At 43.9% G+C, this 26,914-nt stretch overlaps 1 protein-coding gene and 2 pseudogenes across 8 annotated transcripts in view; all 3 read left to right on the top strand.

Moving 5' to 3' along the window:
* The window catches only part of Nlk (nemo like kinase), a 123,689-nt gene extending 105,844 nt beyond the window's left edge, over window positions 1–17,845 (top strand). For 3 of the 7 annotated variants that reach the window (XM_087573695.1, XM_087573691.1, XM_087573696.1), the window contains 7 exons: window positions 69–278; window positions 3,202–3,303; window positions 10,318–10,404; window positions 12,621–12,819; window positions 13,479–13,572; window positions 16,045–16,127; window positions 17,182–17,845. In XM_087573695.1, the coding sequence (XP_087429821.1) occupies window positions 69–278; window positions 3,202–3,303; window positions 10,318–10,404; window positions 12,621–12,819; window positions 13,479–13,572; window positions 16,045–16,099 (747 nt within the window). In that variant the 3' untranslated portion in view covers window positions 16,100–16,127; window positions 17,182–17,845. 7 annotated transcript variants of the gene reach the window in all.
* Window positions 17,846–22,129: 4,284 nt separating this feature from the next.
* Window positions 22,130–23,082, top strand: LOC148002988 (proteasome subunit alpha type-3 pseudogene; annotated as a pseudogene). Its single transcript, XR_015631848.1, has one exon. The product of XR_015631848.1 is annotated as a proteasome subunit alpha type-3 pseudogene (transcript).
* A 1,885-nt stretch (window positions 23,083–24,967) lies between these two features.
* On the top strand, window positions 24,968–25,067 carry LOC120095392 (small nucleolar RNA SNORA70; annotated as a pseudogene).
* The last annotated feature ends 1,847 nt before the right edge of the window (window positions 25,068–26,914 follow it).

Here is a 26,914-nt window from a genome sequence, read left to right as displayed (position 1 = left end):
GCTACACCGTCTCTAAAGTAAACAGTAGGTGTCTGCTCGGTAATATCTTGGTCGTCTTTTCTATTTAGATTTGTGATTTTGGATTGGCCAGAGTGGAAGAATTGGATGAATCCCGTCACATGACTCAGGAAGTTGTTACTCAGTATTACCGGGCTCCGGAGATCCTCATGGGCAGCCGCCATTACAGCAATGCTATTGACATCTGGTCTGTGGGGTGCATCTTTGCAGAGCTGCTGGGCCGAAGGATACTGTTTCAGGCGCAGAGTCCCATTCAGCAGGTGTGGCTTCTTTACGGCACTCTTTGCTTCGCTTTACGGCACTCTTTGCTCTTAATTCAGCTGTAGATTTGAAAGGAAAGCCATCTTGTATACATCTTGAGTTTATTCATTGTACTGTCTTAATTGACTTTTAGCAAATTCAGGTTCACTCGAAAGCCAGAAAATTACAAAGCTGGAGATGACAGAGGTTCATGCTGCCAGTTAGGAGCCCATTAGAGACAGCATTCACTTTGTTACATGCACTGGTGCATAGCAGCAGACTTGGCTCTACATTGCATAGGTATGGTCTGAGTTGTTCAAAGACATCTGTTTCTTCCAGCTGAATAGCCATGGTTTTAAAATGTATTTGATGACTTAGCATACTTCTTCTGCATAGACCACACACTTTTTGAATTGATTTCTTCAAAACTAAACTTTATCATTGGGCTAAAGTATTTAGATGTGGCATAGAACACCAGAAGATAATTAAAATCGAACGTTCAGAAATCATTTGCAGACAGGTGTCCTGGCGCACATCTTTAATCCCAGCATTCCTGAGGCAGAGGCTATTAGGATTTCTGTGAGTCCCGGGCCATCCTGATCTATGTATCGAGTCCCAACGTTTCAGGCTAGCTAGATCTATATAGTGAGACCCTGCCTCAAAATAAAAAGAGGGTCAGGTGGGATTAAAGGTTCCCACCGTTAACTCCAGCACTCGGAAGAGGCAAGCAGATCTCTGAGTTTTGAGGCCAGCCTGGTATACAAAATGAACTGTAGAACATTGAGGGCTACATGGAGAAACCCTGTCCAAAAAAGAAAAAGAAAAAGAAAAGAAAGGAAAAGAGGAAGAAGAAAAAGAGGAAGGAGCAGAAAGGGATTGGGAAAGTCGCAGAGAGAGAGATAGCTCTGGTTGATACCACTTGCCATTCTTCCAGAAGACGTGAATTTGGTTCCCAGCGTCTATGTCTGGTGGTTCAGTTGCCTATAACTTAAGCTCTGAGGGATCTAACTGCTCTTACCTCTACTCTAAGGGTTCTTGCACTCAAGTACACACACAGAGACTACACACACACAATTAAAAATACTTCTTTAGGGGGTTGGGGATTTAGCTCAGTGGTAGAGCGCTTACCTAGGAAGCGCAAAGCCCTGGGTTCGGTCCCCAGCTCCGAAAAAAAGAACCAAAAAAAAAAAAAAAAAAAAAAAACTCTTTAGGTTTAAAAACAAGTGAGCATTGGTGGCATACGCCTTGAGTCCTTATACTTGGGAGGCAAAGGCAGTGGATCTTTATGAGTTTGAAGCCAACCTGGTCTACGTAAAAGCGGCTAGGATAGCCAGGGCTGTATAGTGAAACCCTATATTTAAAAAAAAAAAAAAGGGTTGGGGATTTGGCTCAGTGGTAGAGCGCTTGCCTAGCAACCACAAGGCCCTGGGTTTGGTCCCCAGCTCCGAAAAAAAGAAAAAAAAAAAAAAAAAAGACAAAGGCTTAGTACTAAGAGCACCAGCTGCAGCTATGTGACAATTGACAACTGTCTGCTGGACTTCTAGCACTCTTCTGGCCTCCTCAGGCACTACACTCACACACCTGTTACACAGACAATACATACAGACAAAAACACTCATAAAAAGAGTAACTCTTAGAATAGCTTTGAGATAATAATTTTTAGAAAAAACCACTTGGCGCTAAGTGTGGTGTCTTAGCACTTGAGAGAGGAGATCTTTGTAAGTTCACATAACAGGTTCTAGCAAAGTCTATGTCTGAGCTTTCCAGCTTCACATAACCACTAGGCGCTCATCTGTTTACCATCAGTGTGTGATAATAATTGTCCCCGGAAACAGATGTTGTATACGGAGAGAGTCTAACCTCTATGTGGAAGTAGTTCATCTCTCTTGCAGTCTCTGAGAAATCAATGAACTGGACACTGAGCTACAGCAGACTATCAAAGTGTTCCTCTGCCTTAGCCCTGTCCCAGGTTAGTCTGAGGGTGTCTGCCGTCGTCTTCTTCTGCTGTCAGGTTGGCTGTTAGAGCCCTGCCAGTGGCAGAGCCACACTTCCCTCAGAAGGGTCCAGAGATCTTAACTTCAGGGGAAAGCCGTTTCTCAGGCACTTCCCCTACCAGAACATCAGATGCCCTGCAGTTAGATAAGGGCATAGGTTTCCCATCCTAGGGAGGTCCACGTGAACTGTTGCTGTTAACTAGGTTGTAGAGTCAAAACAATTTCAGCACTAAAAGACCGGTGAGTTGGTTTGCTACCTACAAAGACTTGTTTACGGGAAGACCAGCTATCATACGTCTCCTTCATTGTGCCCAGCTCAATAAATGTGGCCTGTGTGGCATCATGGTTTTCTAAGTCATACGTTTTCCTGCCAGTGTAAGGGGTTTCTAGAATTTAAAAGGCATGTGCTCGTCCAAACATTTAGGGTTTACCTTTTACTTCAAGAGTGAATGAATGCTTTGGGTATTTATTATATTACATGCATCTGATGTGTGGATTAGCTATTTGAAGAGCTTGAGTCCCAACTCATTGTCCGTTTGAAAAGAGTAGTCATTAGACACTGCTTCCAAAGATTGTAAGTGCTATGGTTTTAAAGCACTGGGGCATAGAGATACAACACCAAAGTTACTCTACTGCAAGAACACTATGCTTCCCGTGAAATGTAGCTCAACTGGCCTCAAATTCACAACCCTGTCTTAGCCTCCTAATTGGTAGAATTACAGGTATATACCACCTAACCTGTTTGTTTTTTTTTTGTTTTGTTTTGTTTTGTTTTTAATAGGCCAGAAAGTAAAATAAAGGGCTCTTATCAGAGCTGACTTGAAGGCGTTGTGGTTCTAAGGTTAAAAAAAAAAGTGGCATTAATTTTCATTCCTAACGCTGCAACTTAAGTGTAACAATGAGCCATTTCTGTGATCTTCTGTCAACCTGTATTCACCTTCTCTTGCAGTTGGATTTGATCACAGATCTGTTGGGCACGCCATCACTGGAAGCGATGAGGACAGCTTGTGAAGGTGCTAAGGCACACATACTCAGGGGTCCTCACAAACAGGTAAAGAGGTAAAGAGGGCAGGTCTGTAGACACATGTACATAGGCACAGAGACACAAAAAGATGGCCTACAAGATCTCTGTTATGTGTATATGACCATAAATAGTAAATGGCACGTGACCGTGCCCAGTACCATAGAAGAAAAATGCATGTTTGTGTATCGCTATTGCTTATCGGTGACAGGTGACCTTTCAGTGTTCTCATAGTGTTATCAGTATGTGGGGAGAAAGCTTGGACTTCAGTGCATGTGAGTCAGGATGTCAGTTCCAAACACTAAGCTCAAAGAACCGCCGGTGTCTCCTTGCCTTGCAAGGCTGCTGTTTTGCTGTTTTGCTCTTACCACTAGCATCACATCAGCTCCCAATGTGGTTATCCCTATAAAGAAGGACTGCCCGATTCTTACTAATCGATATTACCTGCAACCAGCCAGATCGCTGCTGAGAAATCTGGGGTGCTTTTTATCCACTCTCTTGATTAAGCAGTGTTCCCTGCAAGCGCTGTCCTAAAGAAAACTTAATGATGTGAAGAGGGAGGGAAGGAGGGGAATGCTTTGCCTAGGAACAAGAAACAAGCAGAGCCAGAAAGACTTGAGCAGGACAAGCAGGGCTGGCTTCCTCGGGCCCGCCCGCCCGCCCGCCCGCCCGCCTGCCTGCCTGCCTGCCTGCCTGCCTGCCTGCCTGCCTGCCTGCCTGCCTGCCTGCCCGCCTTTTACATTGGGCGTTTAGGTGATCTGATTGATTGCTCAGGTGAACTGATTGGTCAACCAAAGAAAGGCTGAGTTTGACAATTCTCCCCACTGAAACTGCTTGGCAGACATTTGCTCAAGGCTCCCCTGCATCGCAGTTCCCTCTCTGTAATCCCGATGACTGCAAAGCTGTTTCCAAGGGGACACGGGCAGTGAGATAAAGTTCCCAAACACTAGCTCAGGCCAGTAAATAGAGAGACATGCTTGCTCATTTGTTTTTTTATTATTCATATTTGTTTAAAATTGAGGCAGGGCTCTAGTTACCTTTAACTCACTGTGTAGATCAAGTTGGCTCAAATTCACAGCAGCCCACCTGGCTAAGCTTACATTAAAAGAACCTCATTACAGGTATAACCTTTGGTTGCATTTTGTTCAAACTATGAAATAATTTGAGGCCCTGACTTCCTTAAAAAGAATACAGTAATTTTTTAAAGAAGATGTATTTGATGTTAAATTATGTGTACATGTCTGTGTGGGTGTGTGCACAGGTTTGTAGGAAGCTAGAAGCAGATACCCCTGGAGCTGAAGTTACTGACATTTGTGAACTACCCATCCTAGGTCTCGGGAACTGAACACAGGTCCTCTACAAGAACAGTACATACTCTTAACCACTCTTAACAACCTCTCAAGCTCTCAGGAATTCAGTAACTATTAACTAAGAGGAAGGTCTATATTATAGGTGATGCTAACAAGATCTGCTATGCTATTTACTGACCAGCATCAGGAACATTAATCTAATTTGTTAGTATCTTAGAGTAAATGTGCCCTTGTAAATAGAATAATTTTCCTCCTTTATTGACCTCATCAATTTAATAAATCTGCCTAGCCAAAGATAACCATAATGAAGTATGAAGATCAGACAACGCTGGTATCATTTCTCTAAAGATTTTAGCAATTGCTAGTAGTTATCTGCTAAATAATTCTCTGTCAAAGTGTCATGTTACTAAATAACAGCCTAGACGGCAGTCCTTCCTGAGATGTTCCTGACGTGTCTAACACAGCTTGAAAATGTCCTATTGCACCAAAGTCACTGTGTGTGCTCCTTTGAGCACACTGGGCTGGGTTTCTCAGGGGAAAAAAAAAAATAGCCCAGCAGCTGTGAAAGTCCGGAGCCCTCAACTTTGTCTGACAGCACAGTCCTACAACTCCAGCATTCAGGAAATGGGAAGAGGGTTATGAGTGGAAGCCAGGGTGAGATACCCATCCACAGGCTCACAAAGGGATTTTTTGAGATCTTTCTATTAAAGAAAGAGAGAAAGAAAGAAACAAAGAAAAGAATATTACATTATTTCCTAAAGCAAAGGAGGGAGGTAAGGAAAGCTTAAAAGTTCATTTTTAAGTTAAATAAATTCTCTTGGAATCCTTCTACATTTTACAGGGCTTGACCTCTTAGTGAGTGGTACCTCCTGAAGTTTAAGGTTTTGCTTACCGGGTTGGTTGTCTGGTGGTCTGAGAGGAACACCACAGTAAACATTAGTCTTAGCGTCCGAACATCTGCTATTGGAGGAAAAGTTGGTAGGGTGAGTTAAGTGAGCTGCCGCCCAGAACTGCTTTGACTTTCACATCCTGGAGCCGCAACTTTAGGAAAAGGGGCTTCATCTCTGGGGAGCAGTCTCCCACACTGGCGGGTTTCTCAGTGTATGCTGTGCCTTTGTGTGCTGCTGTGCCTACTGCAGGCAAGGAACTTTAGTGTAAATGCTTTCCCCTCCATTGCGGGAACTGGTGTTGATCTGCGTCTGCTAGTTGATCTATCTGCCATTGCTGAGTTCTGAGTGGCGTTCACAGGCCCTTGAAGCTGCTGTATAAGCCACCAGTCTTTTTCCCTCCCACTGCCCCTCTACCCCCACCTCATGGCATCCATCCAGACACTGGTAGGCCTACTAACAGCTTCTCAGAAGAAGGTGATGGTTTTTACAGTTGGAAGAGGCAACTGCACACACGTTTACTTGATATGTAGATAACTAAGTATTTTTTTTTTTGATAACTAAGTATTTTTACAACTTTTTTTTTCTGTTCTTGGTCTTTGGCTACTTGTTTTTTGTTTTGTGGCTTTTCTTAGGTTGTTATTTGAGTTTTGTTTTGTCTGAAATTTTTTAATTAGAGCCTTGCTACACATCTTGTCATCGTCCCGCCTCAGCCTCATCAGGGCTGGGATTACAGTGTGCACCACTATCCCAGTTTATGTGCTTCAAAATAGTAATTTGGTCCCCAAAGTACAATGTGTAACTATATCATGGCTGTTCCACAAAATCCGTGTTGTTTTAGTTGACTCAGCTCAGGATATGCGCACTCAGTTTGTTTGTCTCTGGGCTGTAGTGAGGATGAGGTTGTGCTGTTGGTCTCGGTCTTACTGCAGTAAACAGCAGGTTGAGTGGTGTCCTATGAGGTGTACAGTGAGTTTGTAAGCCGGTTGTATAAGGATCCCAGCCTTACTAATAACTCACTCTATGACCTTGAACACATTATTTAACCTCTGTGAGCCTTGGTTTCAATCTTCAATAAAATGGGAATAAAAATAGTTTCTGTGGCTGGTAAGATGGCCTCCAACCCTTCTGGCCTACTTTCAGTCCCCAGAACCCATATGGTGGTAAGAGAAAATTCACTCTCAGTAGTTGGCCTCTAACATCTACATATTTGCTTTAGCACCAGCATCTACCCACCCACATGCATACATTCATAAATAAATACATACATACATACATACATACATACATACATACATACATACACACACACACATACACATACACACACTCACACACACACACACACACACACACACACACACACACACAAAGTAATAAAAATTAGTGCCCATGAACCACTTAGTTTTGGGGGCCCTTCCTGGCTGTGGGGAACTGTTGCTTTTCCTCTCAATAAAATTTCTATGTTTGTCATTCAACCTACACTAAAGCCAAGCATAGTGTCTCACGCCTTTAATCTGCCTTGGGGGCAGAGGCAGACACATCTCTTGAGTTCAAGGCCAGCCAGGGATATACAGAAAAACCCTGTCTCAAAAAATAAAACAAAATAAAATAAAACAAAGATCAATACTAAAACAGTTTAGGGGAGAGGGGTCCTTTAAAAATATAGGCCTGCCTATAATCCCTGCACTGTGGAGGCTGAGGAAGGATCTCCAAGAGTTCAAGGCCAGTCTGGATGCATCTCAAGACTCTGTTAAAAATAAATAAATCATAACAAATTATGATGCTGGGTACATAGGCACACATCTTTAACATGGCAAGTTCCAGGCTGGCCAGAGTACATAGTGTGACCTGTCTTGGGGAGTAAAGTGAGCTACTGGAGCTGTCACGAGAAATAGAAAGGTGCTCCATTCATAGAGAAGCTGTTATGTCCAGCATCTCAAACAAGAAAATTGTATTGTCTCAGTTGATATAGAAACAGCCTTTGTTTCCATTTTTAACGTAGCATAATAAAGGGTCTTTATAAAAATCTACTGAGAAGTTTTAAGTGAATTCCCTTAAGGAGTTAAAGCACAGCAGGAGTTAGATAAAGTCAAATGCATGTGCACTGCTGAGTTTTAGAAAAGATTCACACTTATCCTCAGTGTCAGCTCGTGCTGACTGGAGGTCTTGAAGCCCCATTTTACTATATTATCTACTCTAGGTTATTTAGAGAATATATTTAGACTTCAAGGGCTGTATGTATGTATGTATGTATGTATGTATGTATGTATGTATGTATGTCCTGCTGCATGCCAGAAGAGAGCGTCAGATCCCTTTACAGGTGGTCATGAGCCATTATGTGGTTGCTGGGAATTGAGCTCAGGACCTGAGGAAGAGCATCCAGTGCTCTTAACTGCTGAGCCATCTCTCCAGCCCCAAGGATTGTTTTTTTTAATGTGCGTATCCCTGTGCATATTCATATGTGAGCTGGTGTGTATGGGTTGGATATACATATGTGTGTGCATGTAGAGGCTGGAAGACAAGCTCGTATGTCCCTCGGAAACCCTTGCCTACCTCATCTGAGAACAATCCCACTGACGAGAATGCACCACTGAGGCTGAACTGACTGGCCACTGTGCATTGCAGATCCTTCTGTCTCCATCTCTCTGGTGCTGGCATTAAACACGCACAGCACATGACCCTACCCAGCATTCTGGGGCTTGAGCTCATAACCTCATGCTTGCAAGGAAGGGTCTACTAGTGTTAGAGCCATCACGCCAGCCTTTGAGGGATATGTCTTAAAACTCTTTACAACTTGTTTCAATTTTAAGTAGAGCTGGAAGTTATTAAAGAAACTTTAATATAAACTTTAAGCATGAGGCTCATGGAGTTAGGCATTTAGCTCAGTAATAAAGCACTTGCCTAACACGCGCAAGGCCCTGGGTTCGGTCTTCAGCTCCAAAAAAAAAGAAAAAGCATGAGGGTCACAAGACAAAACACACCAGAGGATGCAGGCTTCTCATAGAAGATTCAAATCAACAGATGGGTTTTAGTTTGGAGTGTAAGGAGGAAAACTGTGTTTTAGTTTGAATTTCTCTTGCTGTGGTAAGCACCAGGACCAAAAGCAACTTGAGGAAAGGGATCATTTTATCTTACAGCCCCCAGGTCACACAGTCTTCTCTGAGGGAGGGCATCAAAGTTAGTGTAGGCTTTAACTGACCCATAGGCACTGGGGGTGCAGAGTGACCACCCTCTAAGCTGAGCTTACACCGGATCACCGGATTCTCTGGACAGTAGACTTTTTTTTTTTTTTAAGTTAGGCCGGACACCTGCACTGAGAGTTGTCTCCAGAAACAAAATTGAGTTTCTTAGCTAAGCGTAGAGATGCTCATCCGTAATCTCAGCGCTCCAGAGACGGAGGCAGGAGAGTTTGAAGACACAACTGGCTGAAAGTGGCCATTAAGTGGCCAGCTTTCTTATTCTGAATAATTGAGTCAGGAAAGAGGGGGGAAAGGGTTGGATGTGTTGGCCTGGTCACTCTGTTGCCTGTCTCTGGTGGAGTTTAGACTTTGAATCCATCCTGGGGCCAAGTCAGTTGGCTAAGCATGAGGAGGTGCCTATCCGCAAAATTGGCAGATAGAACCACAGCAACCAAACCAAGAAGAATAGTTCACTGTGGGTCAGGGGTTCTTGGCATGCAAACACCGTATAGTGTTTTTATTGTGTTATTGTGTTGTGGTTTTTTACAACTCAGGTTCTTAGATGTAGGGAAGCTTAGCTTAGTAAAAACAGTCCTATCTCTTGCAGGGACCATGTCTACCCTTCAGCAGACTCAGGGTAATCGAGAGTTTGTTCAGGTAGAGTTCTTCAGAGTGCATCCTTCTATCCAGTGTACAGTTAATGTGCTGACTGAATCACGGGCCCATTGCTGCCAGCTAAAGTCTAAACCTCTTAATAGTTGGATGAGACCTGAAGCAACAACCTTCCGGGGCCCTTGTTTAGCCAGGCCAAGGCCACCATAGAGAGAGCACACTCATGAGGGCTGTCGCCTAGCACTTAGACCCTCACTCACACCTAACTTACTTTCCACATTGGATGTCCATGGCTCTGAGTGTGGTCAAAGTTTTTTTTTTTTTTTGTTTTGGTTTGGTTTGGTTTTTTTGTTTGTTTGTTTGTTTTTTGGTTTTTTGTTTTGTTTTTGTTTTTGTTTTGTTTTGTTTTTCTTTTTTCTTTTTTTCAGAGCTGGGGACGGAACCCAGGGCCTTGCGCTTGCTAGGCAAGCGCTCTACCAGTGAGCTAAATCCCCAGCCCCGTGGTCAAAGTTTTTAATCTTTTTTTTTTTTCCATCCTTACACATGTTTGGTCCTCCCTTCTTATCAAAGCCATCTTATTTATTAGATCAGTTTTCATTTGTCAAGACTTTTTGTACTCTGACCTATTGTGCTGTCGGTGTACTCTGACCAGGTATGCTGCTGTAAGTCAGTGAGAATTCCCTTCTGAAGCCCGATGAATGTGATGAAAGTCATTCCCTTTGAGATTTTTTTTTGTTTTGGTTTGGTTTGGGGGGGGGGGTTGTTGTTGTTGTCATTTGTTTGTTTTGTTTTGTTGGTTTTTGTTTTGTTTTTGAGCTGGCTTCAAACAGTCTCACTGTGTAGCCCTGATTGGCCTGACACTAAGTAGACTAGGCTAGCCTTTGAGCTCACAGGGATCTATCTTCCTCTTCCTCTTGGATGCTGAGATTAAGGCTGCACCACCACCTTCAGCTCACATCTTTTGAGCTGACAAATTCTTTTGCTATAAATTAACTGTATTAAATATGTAATGCATAAAGGCTTAAACATCTGAATTTTTTTTCTCTTTTATAGCCATCTCTCCCTGTACTCTACACCCTTTCCAGCCAGGCCACACATGAAGCCGTTCACCTGCTTTGCAGAATGTTGGTCTTTGATCCAGTAAGTAGTGTTAATGTTTATGTGTTTTCATTTCTGTTACTTTGTGTGTTTGAATGTTGTGCCTGCCTGTTTATCTGTGCACCTCATGAGTGCCTGATGCTCTCAAAGGTCACAAGAGGGCATCAGATTCCCTGAATGGAGCTGCCATGTTGGTGCCGGAGTCTACATCCTGGTCCTCTGCTAGAGCAATAAGAACTCTTCGTTGCTTAGCCATTGCTCCAGCCCCTAAATTTTAAAATAGTATTCTAAGAGAAGCACTGTGGCTTTAACTAGACCAGCGTGTCAATAATGACTGGAAATAACAGATTTCTGCTCCTGTTTGTGCTCCCTGGGTTATCCCGGTCCCTAGGTGTTTGAGTATTGACGCTTAGGTTTAAGCAAAGCTTAGGTAAAGAGCTAGAAAACATTACCATTCTTAGAATCTTGATATCTTAAAAGGGCTTGACACCAAGTTAAATCAAAAGGAAAATTTTTTAATTGTTTGAAAAATTGCCCATTGTATGGTGTATGGAAAGTTTACTTTTTTTTTTTTAAAGATTTATTTATTTATTATATATAAATACACTGTAGCTGTCTTCAGATACACCAGAAGAGGGCATCAGATCTCTTTACAGATGGTTGTGAGCCACCATGTGGTTGCTGGGAATTGAACTCATGACCTCTGGAAGAGCAGTCGGGTGCTCTTACCGCTGAGCCATCTCTCCAGCCCAGAAAGTTTACTTTTGTGTGGGGATTGTAGCTTTTCTAACCCTCTCTTCTGTACTTGGTTGTTTTGGACACAAACTACATCGTGACGTCTGCTGTTCGCTTATTCGTCCAGAGATTATGTATCATTCATATATGTGTTCCCGTAATTACTGTCAGTTAAGATTCAAACAGAAACACTTCAGAAAGAAATCACTAAATATAAAACATGCAGAGGTATTTGGGACCTGGAGAGATAGCTCAGTGGTTAAGAGCACTGGCTGCTCTTCTAGAGGTCCTGAGTTCAATTCCCAGCAACCACATGGTGGCTCACAACCATCTGTAATGGAATCCGATGCCCTCTTCTGGTGTGTCTGAAGACATATACATAAAATAAATAATTCTTTTAAAAAAAATAGGTATTAAAAGAATTTTTAAAAAGCCCACACAATTATGGACAGTAAAGCTACCTTGCTCTGTGGTGAGAACACAACATCTTACTTGTATATTAATCAGATCTACATGGTTATCTTTAGACCATAAGAGGGCTGGGTATGGCTGCATATGCCGTTAATCCCGGCACTTGGCAGGCAGATCTCTGTGATGTCTAGGACAACCAGAGCTTTTTAGAAAGCCCCTGTCAGAGAAACATTCAGAGAAACTAGGTGTGAAACTTGTTGGGTTTAAACCAGGAATGATGATAAACCCAGTTTGGCTTGCAGAGTGAAGATGAAGTTTCAAGGTCCTCTTTAGCCTGAGTTTGAGGCCACTCTGGCTACCTGAGACTTTGGGCTAATGAGATGATTTAGCTTGTGGCCTAAGGAACCTGAAGTGCCACACATTCTTGAAGCAGGGCTAAGTGTCATTTTCATTGTTTCTTGTTGAGCCCATCCTTGGGTCCTGTAAGATCCACTTTCCCTTCATCATCCACTGAGTACTGAGGAGGAATGATTTTTCCTTAATTTTTTGCTGGAGTGTAAAAGACTGACACTCTGTTATATTAACTGTTCTGATCAAAAGGGCCCAAAAGTCAGAAGATAGGCAGCCACTTCTGGTCTCAACCTGACATTCAGACTGCTCCCTCCACTAACTCCTGCAGCTTTGGGGTATGCTTTGCCCTGTCAGTCTATGTTCAGAGAAAATAAAAGTTCTAAGCAGCCTTCTAAAGTTGCCAGCGTAAACACATCCCCTCTAAATGCTGACACTTCCAGAAATGTAGCCTGTTGTCTCAAATGCAATGCATTACATATTTAAATGTCATGATATTTATATCTGGGGCCCTGTGTAGATCTATTTCAAGGTAGGAGCTTGGCATTATTATTCTTTGTTTGGAACTTAGTAGAAGAGCATTTCAAAGTGGCAGTCATCCTAAGTCTACTCACTCTCCAGCCACCTAACCCTGACTTCACTCCCCCCCTCCCCGAATTAGTTACGTGTCAGGTATAAGATGCGTGATGTCTTGTGGAAGATTCTACATGGTCAGCCATGCTTATCTGGAGTGTTGATGTGCTGGTCTCTAAATTTGATTTCAGTCAAAAAGAATATCCGCTAAGGATGCCTTAGCCCACCCCTACCTAGATGAAGGGCGGCTGAGATACCATACATGTATGTGTAAATGCTGCTTTTCCACCTCGACGGGAAGAGTCTACACCAGTGACTTTGAGCCTGTCACCAACCCCAAATTTGATGACACCTTTGAGAAGAACCTCAGCTCTGTCCGACAAGTTAAAGGTGAGGACCTTTTGACATCCAGTCAGACAGGGTGACTAGTGACATCTTTGATTACATAGTCAGGGATCTAGAGTCAGAGGCTCGCCAAAGCTGTCCGACGTCTTATTTCAGCTTCGCACATAGCTATGTGTGCAAAGCATGTGTACATGTTAAGAGAATGGTGATTTAGCATTGTATCCAGGGGAAGATGAGCCAGAGGGATGGAGACTTCATTCCTAGTCCAAGTTGTATGAGCAGGACTCAAAATATACTCTATCTGCATTCGCTTAATGTCATTCTTTATATAACATACGACATTTTCCAGAGAAACTCAAAGTCCACTAGAGAGAATGGTGATGAGAAAGGGGCACCCTGAAGATTGGTAAAGGCTCATTCCCAGGGGTAGTGATTTGAGGGGATCTTAGACTTAGAAGACTCTCCCCACCAGTGGACCTTCCAGCCTGTGTAGTGCCTCTAGGGGAGTTCTTGTCTGTTTTTAGTAATACCCATCATTTTGGCTTCAGAAAAAGTAGAACTTGATTTGGACTGATAGAGGGTATGTGAGTGATTTGACTCTCCCAGCAGGCTGCTGTGTTCAAATGCTGGCTGCGTTAGCTGGGAATCCACACTGCCAGCCTGTGTGTTGGCAGTGGAGTGGATGGTGTTTGTTTTCTCCACAGAAATTATCCACCAGTTCATTTTGGAACAGCAGAAAGGAAACAGAGTACCTCTCTGCATTAACCCGCAGTCTGCTGCCTTTAAGAGCTTTATCAGGTAACTATGTCTGCATGCAGTTCTCACCACGCACAAGTAAAGCAAGGGTGTTATCATTTTGTTATGCAGCATATTTCTGGGTTTCTTTTTAAGTATTCGTTTTGCATGTATGTATATGTGTGGATACTCAGAAGTCAGTTCTCTGCCTATACCATGTGTATTCGTAGGATCAAACTTAGGTCATCAATCAGGGTTGGTGGCAAGCCCCCTTTCTTGCTGAGCCATCTTCCCTGTTTCTACTTTCATTTCAGTTTGTTTGATTTTTTTTAACTAATTCAGACTTTTAAAGTTCAACAGAAGCTGGGCATGGTATCACAGGGCTGTCATCCTAGCATTTAAGAAGTGGAAGTGGGGCTGGAGAGATGGCTTAGCGGTTAAGAGCTCTGACTGCTCTTCCAGAGGTCCTGAGTTCAATTCCCAGAAACCACATGGTGGCTCACAACCATCTGTAAAGAGATCCCATGCCCTCTTCTGGTGTGTGTGAAGATAGCTAGCTACATGGTACTCACATACGTGAAATAAATAAATCTTTAAAAAAAAAAAAAAAGTAGAAGCAAGAAGGGCGTGCAAGACCAGCCTGGGCTACATAGTGAGTTTAATCCCACGTTGCATGAGACCTCATCTCAAAAACCAAACAAACAAACCAAAGTGTTGAGTAGGAAGTCAATGCTGTCAGTGTCTGGGGCCAGCTCCCGTGGTGAGGTTAGCAATCATGTTTTTCCCAGGTGCTACTCGCTTGCATGTGTGGGGTCACCATCTTGATAACACAGCCCAGAACACTGGGAGTGGGCCTGACTTTTTTATTGTTTACTCACTTATTTATGGTCAGCTTGATCTGAGTTTACACGGGGTAAACCCCAACTAGCCTTGATCTTGAGATCCTCGGGCCTCCGTGTCATGAGCACCGTGATCCAGGCCCAGACTCCTGTCTGACTCCTCTTTGCTGTACGTTTGCATGGTTGGTTTGTTTCTTTAAGACAGGGTCTCACCTTGCAGCCCAGGCTGCTCCCCTTGTCATCGTCCTGCCTTGGCCCTCTGAGTGAACAAGCCTAGATGGGTGGGAGGAGCAGCCAAGGGACTGTGACTCTACTCTGGATTCTAGCAATCTTTATTCTGTTTGTGTGTGTGTCTCTCTCTCATTCCCCCAACTGGAGTCCAGTGGGGAGACAGAAACCACTTCAACAGTGTTGGGAGATTTTAATAATTGGGATAGCCAATCAAGAGAAGATGTCTAACTTCTAAGAGCAAAAAAGTAGATTTGTAGGGGAGGGGTCTTGAAGTAACAGCTGGACCAATGCATAACCCCTTGTGGACCAATAGAGAAAAAAAAAATCCAGAAAGTGAATTCAGAGGTCCCCTCCCCGGGGGCCTTTTTGGAGAGTGCCCGTATCCTCAGGAGCCACACAGCATGGGGTTGCAGGAGGTGTGCCAAAGAGGTGGGCAGAACTGGCCCATCAGAAAGGCATGCTGGGCTGCAGAGGAACTAACTGGACAAAGGTGGGCCAGAAGCAGGAAGGAAGCTGTTGCCTGGTGCACCCTCCTGCACCCTGTGTTGGCAAATATGAACATGAAGCCGGGCAGCAAAGAACCACAAGCACATCTGGCTCCATTTCCTTGTCGAAGACCACCCCGACCCCTCATCTGTCCCCCTTTCCTTCCCCCCCCCTCCCCACTCTTTCCTTTTCCCACAGTGACGTAGATAGGGCCTTCCTTGTATTGACGCTGTTGTTGGACCAAACCGTCTATGAGATTAGTAAGATCAGTTATCTTCCATTTCTAACGTTTTTTTCCCATGTAGGAAGAGGTCATTAACTTGCATTTTGACTTTTCTGTTTTAAATCACTTTGTTTAATGTTTTCCCAGATCACCCAGTGATCCAGATGATGAGGTGTTCTAGCACCTTCCTGGTGCTAGCCATTGTCCTCCCAGGCCCTGGGAGGAAAGTGATTGCCATCCCTTTCTATTTAGCAACCCTAGATTTGGGGTCGAACAATACCGGACCATGATAACACGTACTGGCCCCTGGCCCATACTGCACCAGTAATGCTCACTAGGTCCCCGCTCACCCGCACGAATTGAGAGGCCATTTCCTAAGGGCGTTTTCCTGATTGAATATGAGTAACATTATTTATAATAGCTGCCATTCGGTTTGCATCATGAATAGGCTCCATGGAAGGCACTGTGCATATATTATCTCAGTTATTTTCCATATCACTCTGAGGTAGGCCACAGGATCCTCTCTACTCCCACTAGATAACATGGCCCTCTCCCATCCTGTGTAATCCACTGACGCTTACTGCCTCATTCTGGATAACAGATCCCTAAGTGAACGGTTTGCGACCAGCTCAGTGTAGAAACAAAAACACAGAAATGCTCTGCACAGGCCCTCCAGAGGGAGGGTTACCAGGCGGTTATGGAGCACCCTGTTGCCCTGTGGGCACCACTGATTCCCAGGTCTCCCTTTTCTTCCAGTTCCACCGTCGCTCAGCCGTCTGAGATGCCACCGTCTCCTCTGGTGTGGGAGTGACTGTGGAAGGCACTGTACTACTGAAGATGTAATGTAGCTTTCACTGGAGTCTGGGGTTTGCAATTCTGGAGGGTTAATCATGCTTGTACTGTAATTTTACTAATGAAGTTTTAAATTAACAACCACTACTTGTATGATATGAATAATATTTAGAAATGTTACTAGACTTTTAATCTTGTAAAGTGGTTGTGCTTTTAGAAGAAAAAAACTATTTTACCCAGAGTTGCACATGGTTAAAGAATTCAGTGCAGCTGTTGTGGCTCACCTCAGAACAAACGAAAATTGAACCAAATTTGGGCATTTGGGGTTTATGTTTTTATTTTATTATTAATATTTTTTAATGAAGTAAGATTGTTCACATGTATACACTCACACAGAGGACAGTCATACATTTTGATATTTGAGCCATTCCTAAAGATTAAGGGTTTTCTAAAACTAAAGAATCTAGAAAGTTTGCCAGTGACCAATCATGGAGCCACGTGAGCTGATTGTGGCTGCGCCTGGGGGATGGGAGGGGAGGGGCCACCTAATGATCAGGCCCTGTAACTGGCTTCTCATTAGAGCCATGCTGGTGACGTGTGCTGTCTCACCTCCAATGCTGTGCGTAGAGAGAATGAGTATGTGACTAGGAGAGACTAACCCTCTGTTTCCCTTACCCGGTATAAATATATATATATATATATATATTTAATCTATTTTTATTAGAAGTTTTTCTGCTCTTTCTTACATAAAAAAAAAAAAAAGAGAGACCCAAGCATGCATCTTTCCTGTGTAAATAATTCATTTCTGGGCTAATTTCAGAAGAATCCCAGCACTGCTGTATAACTGGCTTGCACATTCTAGGTCTGTGAAATTCTGTGAGACTTTTCCTGCACTGGACAGTGAAAAATAAGAAATAAAAGACAAAAAGAAGTTAAAAAAAAATTACAGCCACAAAGGCACATAGGGAATCATGTCAAATGTGTTTGTGTCCTTAGGCAAAGCTGTGGGAGTCTTGAGATGTCACAGTAGTAAATAACTTATTACTTTTTGACAAATTCTTTTTCCTGCTGGAACACTGAACTCTGTGCATATGTAAATAGGAGCACCAATCGAAGGCCTCTACCTCCTGGAGTTACACAGCTCGGCTTGTTACCTCCACACGCTGATGATGACTTTTTTTTTTTTTTTTTAAGTTCAATGTGGAGACTTGAAACTTGAATGTCCCTTCCAACTTTTATATTAAAAATAAAAAGACAAGAAAATTGAAGAGCGTTTTTCACCTGTACGAGGAGTACTAACGGATCGTCTTAAAACTGGTCTAGGAAAAAGCTTGGTGTGTGTTACGGACAATTAACTGTTAAAGTTATTGTAAGTTATCTGTATTTAGCAGAGTATTTTCATCTTGAGTGATCTGAGCTGAATTTGAAGACTATTAAGTTATATTTGGAAGTTTTAACTTCAATGAAGTAATTATTTGCTGTGAAAGAAACAAACATTGAATTACTAAACAAAGATGGTGCAATATCTTTGTTGTTGTTGTTGTTGTTGTTTTTTTATGAGGCTCCTGAGAATCTTCCCAACCGAAGCATTTCAATTCACTTGAGTGAGAAACGTGTTTAGTATCAAAAGAGCCCGAGAAGACACTGGTATGAAAGGTACAATCTCAGAGGTTGGTCAGTTACCGTGGCACACTTTCTGGTCACTTTGTACAATGTAGATTTGAAGTACAGTGGTGAGAACATTAAACGTGACATTGGAAAACGATCCGTCGATGTCTTATTTCCACCCCTCCCATTGCTTGCTCTGGTCCAGCCTCTGTCCTGACTTTGCAGTCTGGAGGCCCATGCTGATATTTCCACTCTCGTCTTTGAGGAAATGACTTGTTTTTAATTCTTCCCAGGAAGTTAAGATGGCCAAGAATGTGCCAGAGGCCCAGATAAACAGCATCAAAGGCAGTTGATCTAAGTATGGACAAGTGGGCATCCTGTCCTCACGCGGGACCATGCCCTAATGTATTGGATTCAAACGAATTAAGTAAAGTGGGTGCTGTGGCTGAAACTAGTTAAGTCATGTGACCCTCCCTCCCTCTTTCTGCTCCCTGACCCAAGAAGCCCTCGTTGCTTCAGCTGAGGAGGAAGTCAGGGCCTTGTTGCAGTGGAATTCAGACTGGAAACCACACTGCCTAACTTCGTGTTCTGAGCCTGGACAGAATAATATTGTTCCTTTTGCCATTGCTGGCCTTGAACTCAATGCTTAGCCAAGGATTACTCTGAACCTCTGATCCTCTTGTCTTGCTTCCCAAGTTCAGTGCTGGGGGTGGAACCCAGGATTTTGTACACTAGAAACTGCCAAGTAGCCATACTCCCAGCCATGCTGCTATGCATTCCCTCTTGAATCTGCAAGTGGCATTTGCATCTCTCTTGCATTGTGCTAATGAGGCTCGAACTTAGGGCCTCTTAGGCAAGCTCCATAGGACAGAAATACATCCTCATCCATTTTGAGATTCGGTCTTGAATTTAGCACCTTATGTCTCAGCTTCCCCAGTAGCTTGGATTAAAGACTTGGGCAGCCAGGCCTGGTTCACACCAAACAAGTGGGTTTATCTCCTCCAGATATGGGAAAGTTGGCTGTTCGTGTTTTGTCGCTGGTTTGGTATTTTGTTTTGGTTTGAGATCAGCCCTCTCTGTTTTAACTCTGGCCCACTGGAAATTCACCACTTAGACCAGACTTGCCCTGAGCCGCCATGCCCAGCTACACAAGGTCACTTTAAAGTGCACACTTAACTTTGAAACTAAAGTTCTTCGCAGATAAGTAGAAAGAGCACGTCGATTTCTTTTTACTGGGACTTGCTTATTGATCCAAGGGGGTTGTGCTTTGGGTGTTTGTCTAACGTAGTTGGGAATTGCTAAGGCTTCGAGAGGAGTGAGTATGGGCAGATGAGTTAGCGCTGTAATCAGCTGCAGTTACTGGCAGTGTAAGATTCTGGTGATGATCTCTCTTTTGGAATTTTTTCTTTTTTGTAGTATATCACTCAAAATGTTACTTTTATACTAAAAACATCAGGGGCTGGAAATGGTTAAGAGCACCTCCTGCTCAGCAGGAAGATCAGAAGCACTTGCTGTTGAAGAGGACCTAAGTTTGGTTCCTAGCACCCACATGACAGCTCACAACCATCTATGACTCCAGTTCCAGAGGACCCAGTGCCCTCTTGTGGCTTCCAAGGCCACTAGCCACTCACACAAAGTGCAGGCAAAACAGCCATATGCATTAAATAAAAATAAAATTTTAAATTTATAAAAAAGGGGGATGCTGGGTGGGTGGTGGTGAGCATATGCCTTTGATTCTAGCACTTAAGGAGGCAGAGACAGGTGGATCTGAGTTAGAGGCCAGCCTGGTCTACAGAGGAAATTCTAGGACAGCCAGGGTTACACAGAAACACCCCGTCTTGGGCACCGGGTAGGGGTTTCCGGTGCCGGAGAGAAGACTTAGTGGTTAAGAACACTTCTAACAGCCTGAGCCTTGTGGCTCCAGGCCCAGGGCCTCCATGGCACCCGCCCCCCATATGATATAAAAAATAACATTAAAAAATAGATCGCATAAAAGTTGAAACTAAGGCAAACAAATTGAGCAAAAATATTTAACATTAACTAGGCTTCACTAAAGAGGGATGTCAATTTCTTTTCCTGTTGTGATTTAAAAAAAAATAATAATAATAATCCCCTGACAAAAGTCAACTCTAGGGAGAAAGGATTTACGTCCACCAAGGCCCAGAGTGGCAGGGCAGTCAGAGCAGCAGGAGCCGGAAGCGGGGAGCTGTGAATGCTGTGCTCAGCTTCCTCCTTTTTATACAGGCCAGCACTCAAGCCCAAGGAGCTGTGTCGCCCACTTTCAGTCTTTCAGAGGCTTAGCCTAATCAGTGGTCACACAGGCCTGCCCAGAGGCCGATGTATCCTGACAGTCCCTGCTGTTGTGAAGTTGTTTCTAGATGATTTTACAGCCTGTCACACTGACAACATTACCCATTGTGGGATTATTTAACCTTAAAGCTACTGAGCGGCCTCTAATTCTAACGACTTCATGAGGACCGCTTGTTCAAGTCCTGCTTGGGCTACATGAGTTTGAAGTCACCACATGTCGAATTTTTAAAAAAATTTTTACAAGGGCCTGAATTAGTATTATTGGTAGTGTTTGCCTAACAGCACAAAGCCATAGCTTCAGTCCCCAGCGCTAGAAAGAAATTACAAAAACAAGTGGCTATGTTAACACCAGCAGGTGGGAAGCTGAGGCAGAGTGGGTACAGCGGAAGCCTGTCGATGTGGCCCGATAGTTAGAATGCTCGTTAGCGGGTACAAGGCCGTAGGTTAGATGCCCAGCAACGTAGACAAGAACGAGAAGCAAACCAGGGGTGGTGGCGCACACCTTTAATCCCAGCACTTGTGAGGCAGGGGCAGGTGGATCGCTTTAGTTTGAGGCCAGTCTGGTCTACAGAGCAAGTTCCAGCACAGCCAGAGCTACACAGAGAAACACTAGGGGAAATTAAAAAAAAAAAAAAGAGTGAACAAGGAAAGTGGTGGAAACTTATCGAGCAGACTGCGTAGGACAGTAAAATGGCTGAAAGGAAGGTAGGATAAGTTACAGCAGCACACTGATCTTCTGAGTATTTCAAGACTGGGTCTTATTATATGGCCCTGGCTAACCTGGAACTCACTGTGTAGGCCAGACTGACCTCAAACTCACACCGCCTGCCTCTGTCTCTCAAATGCTGGAATAAAAGGCATGCACCACCACACCTGGCCTGTGGCTTTTTTTTTGTTTTGTTTTGTTTTTGTTTTTGTTTTGTTTAACTAGTTTTAATATGTGGGCACACATGTGGAGGTCAGAGGGTCACCTGCAAGAATTTGTTACCTCAGGGGCTGGGGATTTAGCTCAGTGGTAGAGTGCTTACCTAGGAAGCGCAAGGCCCTGGGTTCGGTCCCCAGCTCCGAAAAAAAAGAACCACAAAAAAAAAAAAAAAAGAATTTGTTACCTCCCTCTACTGTGTGAGTCCTGAACATTAAACTCTGACAGATGCCTTTACCCATTAAGCCGTCTCCCTGATCCTTATTTTATCTTTTTTTTTCTTTTTTTAAGATTTATTTATTTAATGTATATGGGCACACTGCAGCTGTCTTCAGACACACCAGAAGTGGGCATCAGATACCATTACAGATGGTTGTGAGCCACCATGTGGTTGCTGGGAATTGAACTCAGGACCTCTGGAAGAACAGTCAGCTCTCTTAACCACTGAGCCATCTCTCCAGCCCCATTTTATCTTATTTCAAAGATAGGTTTATTTTATGTATATGAGTGTTCTACCTGTATGCTTGTGCACTGTCTGGTTCCCCCACAGAGGTCAGAAGAAGGCATTAGATGCCCCTGGAACTGAAATTGCAGATGATCGTGAGCCACCCTATTGATGCTGGGATCCAAACCTGGCTCTCCCGTGGGAGTGGGAGTGTTCTTACCAGCTGAGCCATCTCTCCAGCACCCTCTCCTCTGAACCTATTTATCTTTTTATAACAGAGCCTCATGGGTCCCAGGCTGGCCTTGTGTTCCTCATCTTCCTCCAACTTCCCCGTGCTCACACCAGCATTTCAGTTAAGACACAGCCCTGAAGATTGTGTGTGTGTGTGTGTGTGTGTGTGTGTGTGTGTGTGTGTGTGTGTACATAAAATGAAGTCTGACTTTCTCTAACAGAAGGAAAATCTGTTTTGATCGCCTGCTTGGCCAATGAAGATCTTACAGTTTATATGGTGTATGTTTTCCATAATTATAAATAACCTGCATCTGTAGCCTAAAAGTTCGAGCGAAATATATTTAAAGTAAAAGATTAAAACATGTCAAAAAAATGTTGCACCAGTGTTGGCAAGGATATGGAGAAGTTGGAAGCCCTGGGGATGGCTGATGGGAATGTAAATGGCGTGGCAGTTTGAGAAGCAGTCGGTTCCTCCAGAAACAAAGTAAGCATAGGGCTCAGCTCTGGGTTTACCATTGTAAGAAGTAGGGCTAGAGTGTGCGGCTTAGGAGCGGCGCTTGAGGCCTGGAAGCGTTCTGTGGCCTGCCGGGTCAGCACCATGAGCTCCATTGGCACTGGGTATGACCTGTCAGCCTCTACATTCTCTCCTGATGGAAGAGTTTTCCAAGTTGAATATGCTATGAAGGCTGTGGAAAACAGTAGTACAGCTATTGGGATCAGATGTAAAGACGGTGTTGTGTTTGGGGTAGAAAAACTAGTCCTTTCTAAACTTTATGAAGAAGGCTCCAATAAACGTCTTTTCAATGTTGATCGACATGTTGGAATGGCAGTGGCAGGTTTGTTGGCAGATGCTCGTTCCTTGGCAGACATAGCAAGAGAAGAAGCGTCCAACTTTAGGTCTAACTTTGGCTATAACATTCCTCTAAAACATCTTGCAGACAGAGTGGCCATGTATGTACACGCGTATACACTCTACAGTGCTGTTAGACCTTTTGGCTGCAGTTTCATGTTGGGGTCTTACAGTGTGAATGATGGTGCACAGCTCTATATGATCGATCCATCAGGTGTTTCATATGGTTACTGGGGCTGTGCCACTGGCAAAGCCAGGCAAGCTGCAAAGACAGAAATAGAAAAGCTTCAGATGAAGGAAATGACCTGCTGTGATGTAGTTAAAGAAGTTGCAAAAATAATTTACATAGTACATGATGAAGTTAAGGATAAAGCTTTTGAACTAGAGCTCAGCTGGGTTGGTGAATTAACTAAAGGAAGACATGAAATTGTTCCCAAAGATGTAAGAGAGGAAGCAGAGAAATATGCCAAGGAATCTTTGAAGGAAGAAGATGAATCAGATGACGACAATATGTAACATTTCACCATCCTCTGGTGTCCATTTCTGTGACAGTTGCATATGGCTAGCACCATGGATTATATATACCCACTGACCAATTTTCATTAAATTTTGTCTTATAAACATTAAAAAAAAAAAGAAGAAGAAGAAGTAGGGCTAGAGAGATGGCTCTGGTTAAGACTCAGGACTGCTCTGGAAGAGGACCTGACCACATCACTCAACTCACAACTACCAGTAGCCCAGCTCAAAAGGGATCCAACACCTCTAACCTCCAAGGGTACCCACACACGTGCACATACATCCACCCCCGACACACACACACAACTACACATAACGAGAAGTAATAGATCCTTTTAAAAAAGAAAACCATGGCTCTGACCTACACACCAGTGTTCATAGCATCACCTCCAATGACGGACAGCTGGAAACCCTCATGTCCGTCAAGGAGTAAGCTAGAGTATGTCCATATAAAGAATACTGCTGGGGCTGGGGATTTAGCTCAGTGGTAGAGCGCTTACCTAGGAAGCGCAACGGTCCCCAGCTCCGAAAAAAAAGAACCAAAAAAAAAAAAAAAAAATACTGCTCAGGTTTAAAGTAGAAAGAAATTCTGGTAGGCGATGAGGTGACTGAACCAGACTTGACACTAAGTGAACTCACTATGGTATGAGTTCAAGACCAGGGTGGGCTAGAAGACCTTGCCCCCAAAACACAAAACAAAATCTTTAGTAAAGAAAAGGAGGAATAAAAATGTACAGTCTGTGTAATGAGACTTTGTCTTTTTTAAAAAAAAAATACAATGCCTACTCTAAAAAGAACATTATTTTTCATGAGTTGGGGGGCAGGGAAGGGGAGCGTTGCCTATCATTGTGCTCGAGAAGCGGGTACAGGAGACTGAGCTGATGGCAGTTAGTGTGAGCATAGACATTTTCCCCACCCACCCCCCCACACCCACGGTGTTAAGGATTCCATTCAGGGCTTCCCAGGTGTTAGGCAAGAGCTTAAGCATTGAGCCAGCTCTCTAGCCTAGTCCCAGCCATAAATGCGATGGACGTTTTAGCTTCATGCAGCGCCGGTGCAGCACTTTCCTGCCTGGCGCCTGCAGAGGTTGGAGGAGGACGTTGCGTTCCTCTAAGCTAGAGTTACAAACAGTTGTGAGCTGATACGGTGCTGGAAATGGAAGCCAGGTCCTCTGCAAGAGCAGTTAGTGCTCTTAACCACTGAGCCATCTCTCCAGCCCCACCTTTTCCCCTTCAGTTGTTTGTCTGAGGCAGGATCTCACTGTGTAGACCAGTTTGGCCTGGAACTCAGAGCAATCCACCTGCCTCTGCTGCCCTCCTGAGTGCAGTGAGTAATGGTATAAACTACCACCCCAGCCCCTGTTATATTTGCTGTCTGTCTCTATTCCTGAGCCTTTTTTTTTTTTTTTTTTTTTTTTTCTTTCATCATCCTAGCTCCCATCTGGTGGGAAGAATGGCGTCCAGGGACTGAACGAGGTCACCAGGGCTGCATGGAAGTACTTAACCTATTGAGCTCTCTCTCCAGCCTGTAAATTATTCCAAGATTTTAAGAAATTTAACAAATGAAATATCACCTCGGTACCTTGTTATCTATTCAGATTCTCTAGTTATCCTCCACATTTCACTGCAAGCTGTTTCCTCAGATTCAGGATCAGGAGTCTTTTGCTTGAACTGGTTTTCTTTTTAATGCTAGTAGAAAAGGCAGAGGGTAGGGCTAGTGAGACGGCCCAGCCATTTAGAGCACTGGCCGCTCTTTTGCAGGTCCTTAATTCAATCCCCAGCACCCACATGACAGCTACAACCATCTGTATCTAGTCCAGTGGGATCCGGTGTGCAGACATGCGTGCAAACAGAGCGCCCATATCCATGCAAAAGTGAATAAATAAATCTTAAAATAAGCAGAAGGAAGGAGTTGAGCAGGCAGAGCCAGCTGTCATGATAAAAGACAGGTTTATGTAATCAGTTTGTTTCCTTGGATGTAGATACCTGTTGAACTTTGGAAAAACTGTCAGCCTTGTGTGTCCTGGCTACAAATAACAGCCTCCTTTGGGGCTGTTCACAGCCTGTTCCCTACATGGGTTACCCCAAGAGGCCTTAGAGACAATTTCCTGGTGGCTATTCAGGTCTGAACTCAGTGTTGTCCCCAGTCTGGGCCCGACAGGGGTGCCTTTGGGAAGCCCCAGGGGACAGTGGCCACCTCATGTACATCCACACCAAACTTCAGACTAAGGAACATGTGGTTGAAACCCTGCACGTAGCCAAGCTCAAGTTCCTTGGCCTAACTAGAAGCTCCAGATCTCAGAGAAGTGGGGCTTCCCCAAGTTTAATGCAGATGAATTTAAAGACATAGTAGCTAAAGGCCATAGAATGAAATATATTCCCAGTTGTCCCCTGGATAAGTGGCAATTCCTCTACTCCTGAAGGCTTCATTGTTTGTGCTCTCAAAAACCCTCTAAGTCATGTTCAGGAATAATTTCCACATCTGTGTGTGTGCGCATGTGGGGGGTGTATGATGATTTTTTGTATGAGTGGTCTGCTCCTGTTCCATCACATCAGGGGGCACAAACAGCTTGTCTTATTTGAGAGGATAAGTTGTATGATTATGTGATCAGCATTGCATGGTTACCAGAACTCTACCAGAACCCCACCTCTTCTTCCCTAATAGTAACTGACAAACTGGAGAAGTTTGTTTTCTTTTTTTTTTTTTTCCCACATGGAAAGGTTTAATGAAAGAAGAGTAGAAGAGGAGAGAAGTAAAAGAGGAGGGAAGGGCGTGGAGGGGAACGGGGAGAGAAGGGACCAAGGGGAAGAGGGCACAAGAGCAGAGAAGAGAAAAGCAAAGAGCAGGAGCAGGAGAGCCAGGAGTTTGTTTACTAAGGCAAAGTCCCATGTGTCCAGGCTGGATTCGAACTTGCTGTGTAATGGAATCTGTCCTTGAACTGGTGATCCTCCTGCCTCCACCTCCCAAGCATTAGGATTACAGACCTGGGTGCCAAACCCACATACAGAAAAAGGTTTGCGATCACATCTTCCTTTTTAGCAAATGACATTCAGTGATATCTATTGCTAGTCTTTGCCACGTTGTTGGCTCCTAGTTGGGAAATAATTTATTAATGTCATTCGTTCTATACACCTTTTCCTAAGACTGTAACAAATTCAGACATGGTGAGAGTCACCAAGATTCTGCCTGGGAAACCACCTGCACCAGGAGCTCGAGGGCTGCAACTATGCATCTAGTCGGGACTTGCACGCCCCCTAGTGGCAAAGTGAGGGCATTGTCTCACTAAATTATCTAAATGCACTCTGAGGGAGAGGGGCTGGTTGGTATGCTGCCAATTCCTGGCCAAGGCCTTAGAACTAGGTTGTGACACATCTGTGCTCTCTTTTCCCTTACCTAATGGCCACCTGGGTTTGTCCCTGAAGAGCACATGGCCACCATAAGTGAAGTTTACCTCTGTTTTCTTCAAGCTTAATTAGAATTTGGCCATATTTACTCATTGGCCAGTCTGTGGCTGCATTCACACAGGGCAAAAGAATCGCTTAGATAGAGGCTGGCCAGCAAAGCCTGAACGGCTTCTATTCTGAATGTTTACAGGAGTCAGTGGAGACAGTGGTGTGGCTTGGTGGGCACTGGGGTCCACGGGGTGGGAGAAAGCATTGGCCTCCACACATGCACACACAAAGCAAGTATATAAAAGCTGGGTGTGACAGTGCACAAAGAATCCTGAGGATCTCCAGTACCCACTGCATATGCTCTCTGATGAGGTCTGAGAGCCACATGGATCTGTGGGTAGAAATACAATAAGAAGACAGTGTGATGCTGTGTCTATTTAGCAGAACAATAATACTAGATTCACCCTTAAGGCCCCCGAGCTCCCCAACCATATTTCTTGGATAAATTTACAGTAATCGGCATTTGTCTCTTCCTGTGGAACGGCCCTTAAATCTGATTG

The sequence above is a fragment of the Rattus norvegicus genome, chromosome 10 (assembly GCF_021556685.1).
Source record: "Rattus norvegicus strain SHRSP/BbbUtx chromosome 10, alternate assembly SHRSP_T2T, whole genome shotgun sequence".
Lineage (NCBI taxonomy): Eukaryota > Metazoa > Chordata > Mammalia > Rodentia > Muridae > Rattus > Rattus norvegicus.
Note: the sequence above shows the minus strand (reverse complement) of the source record. Positions and strands in the feature narration are given on the sequence as shown.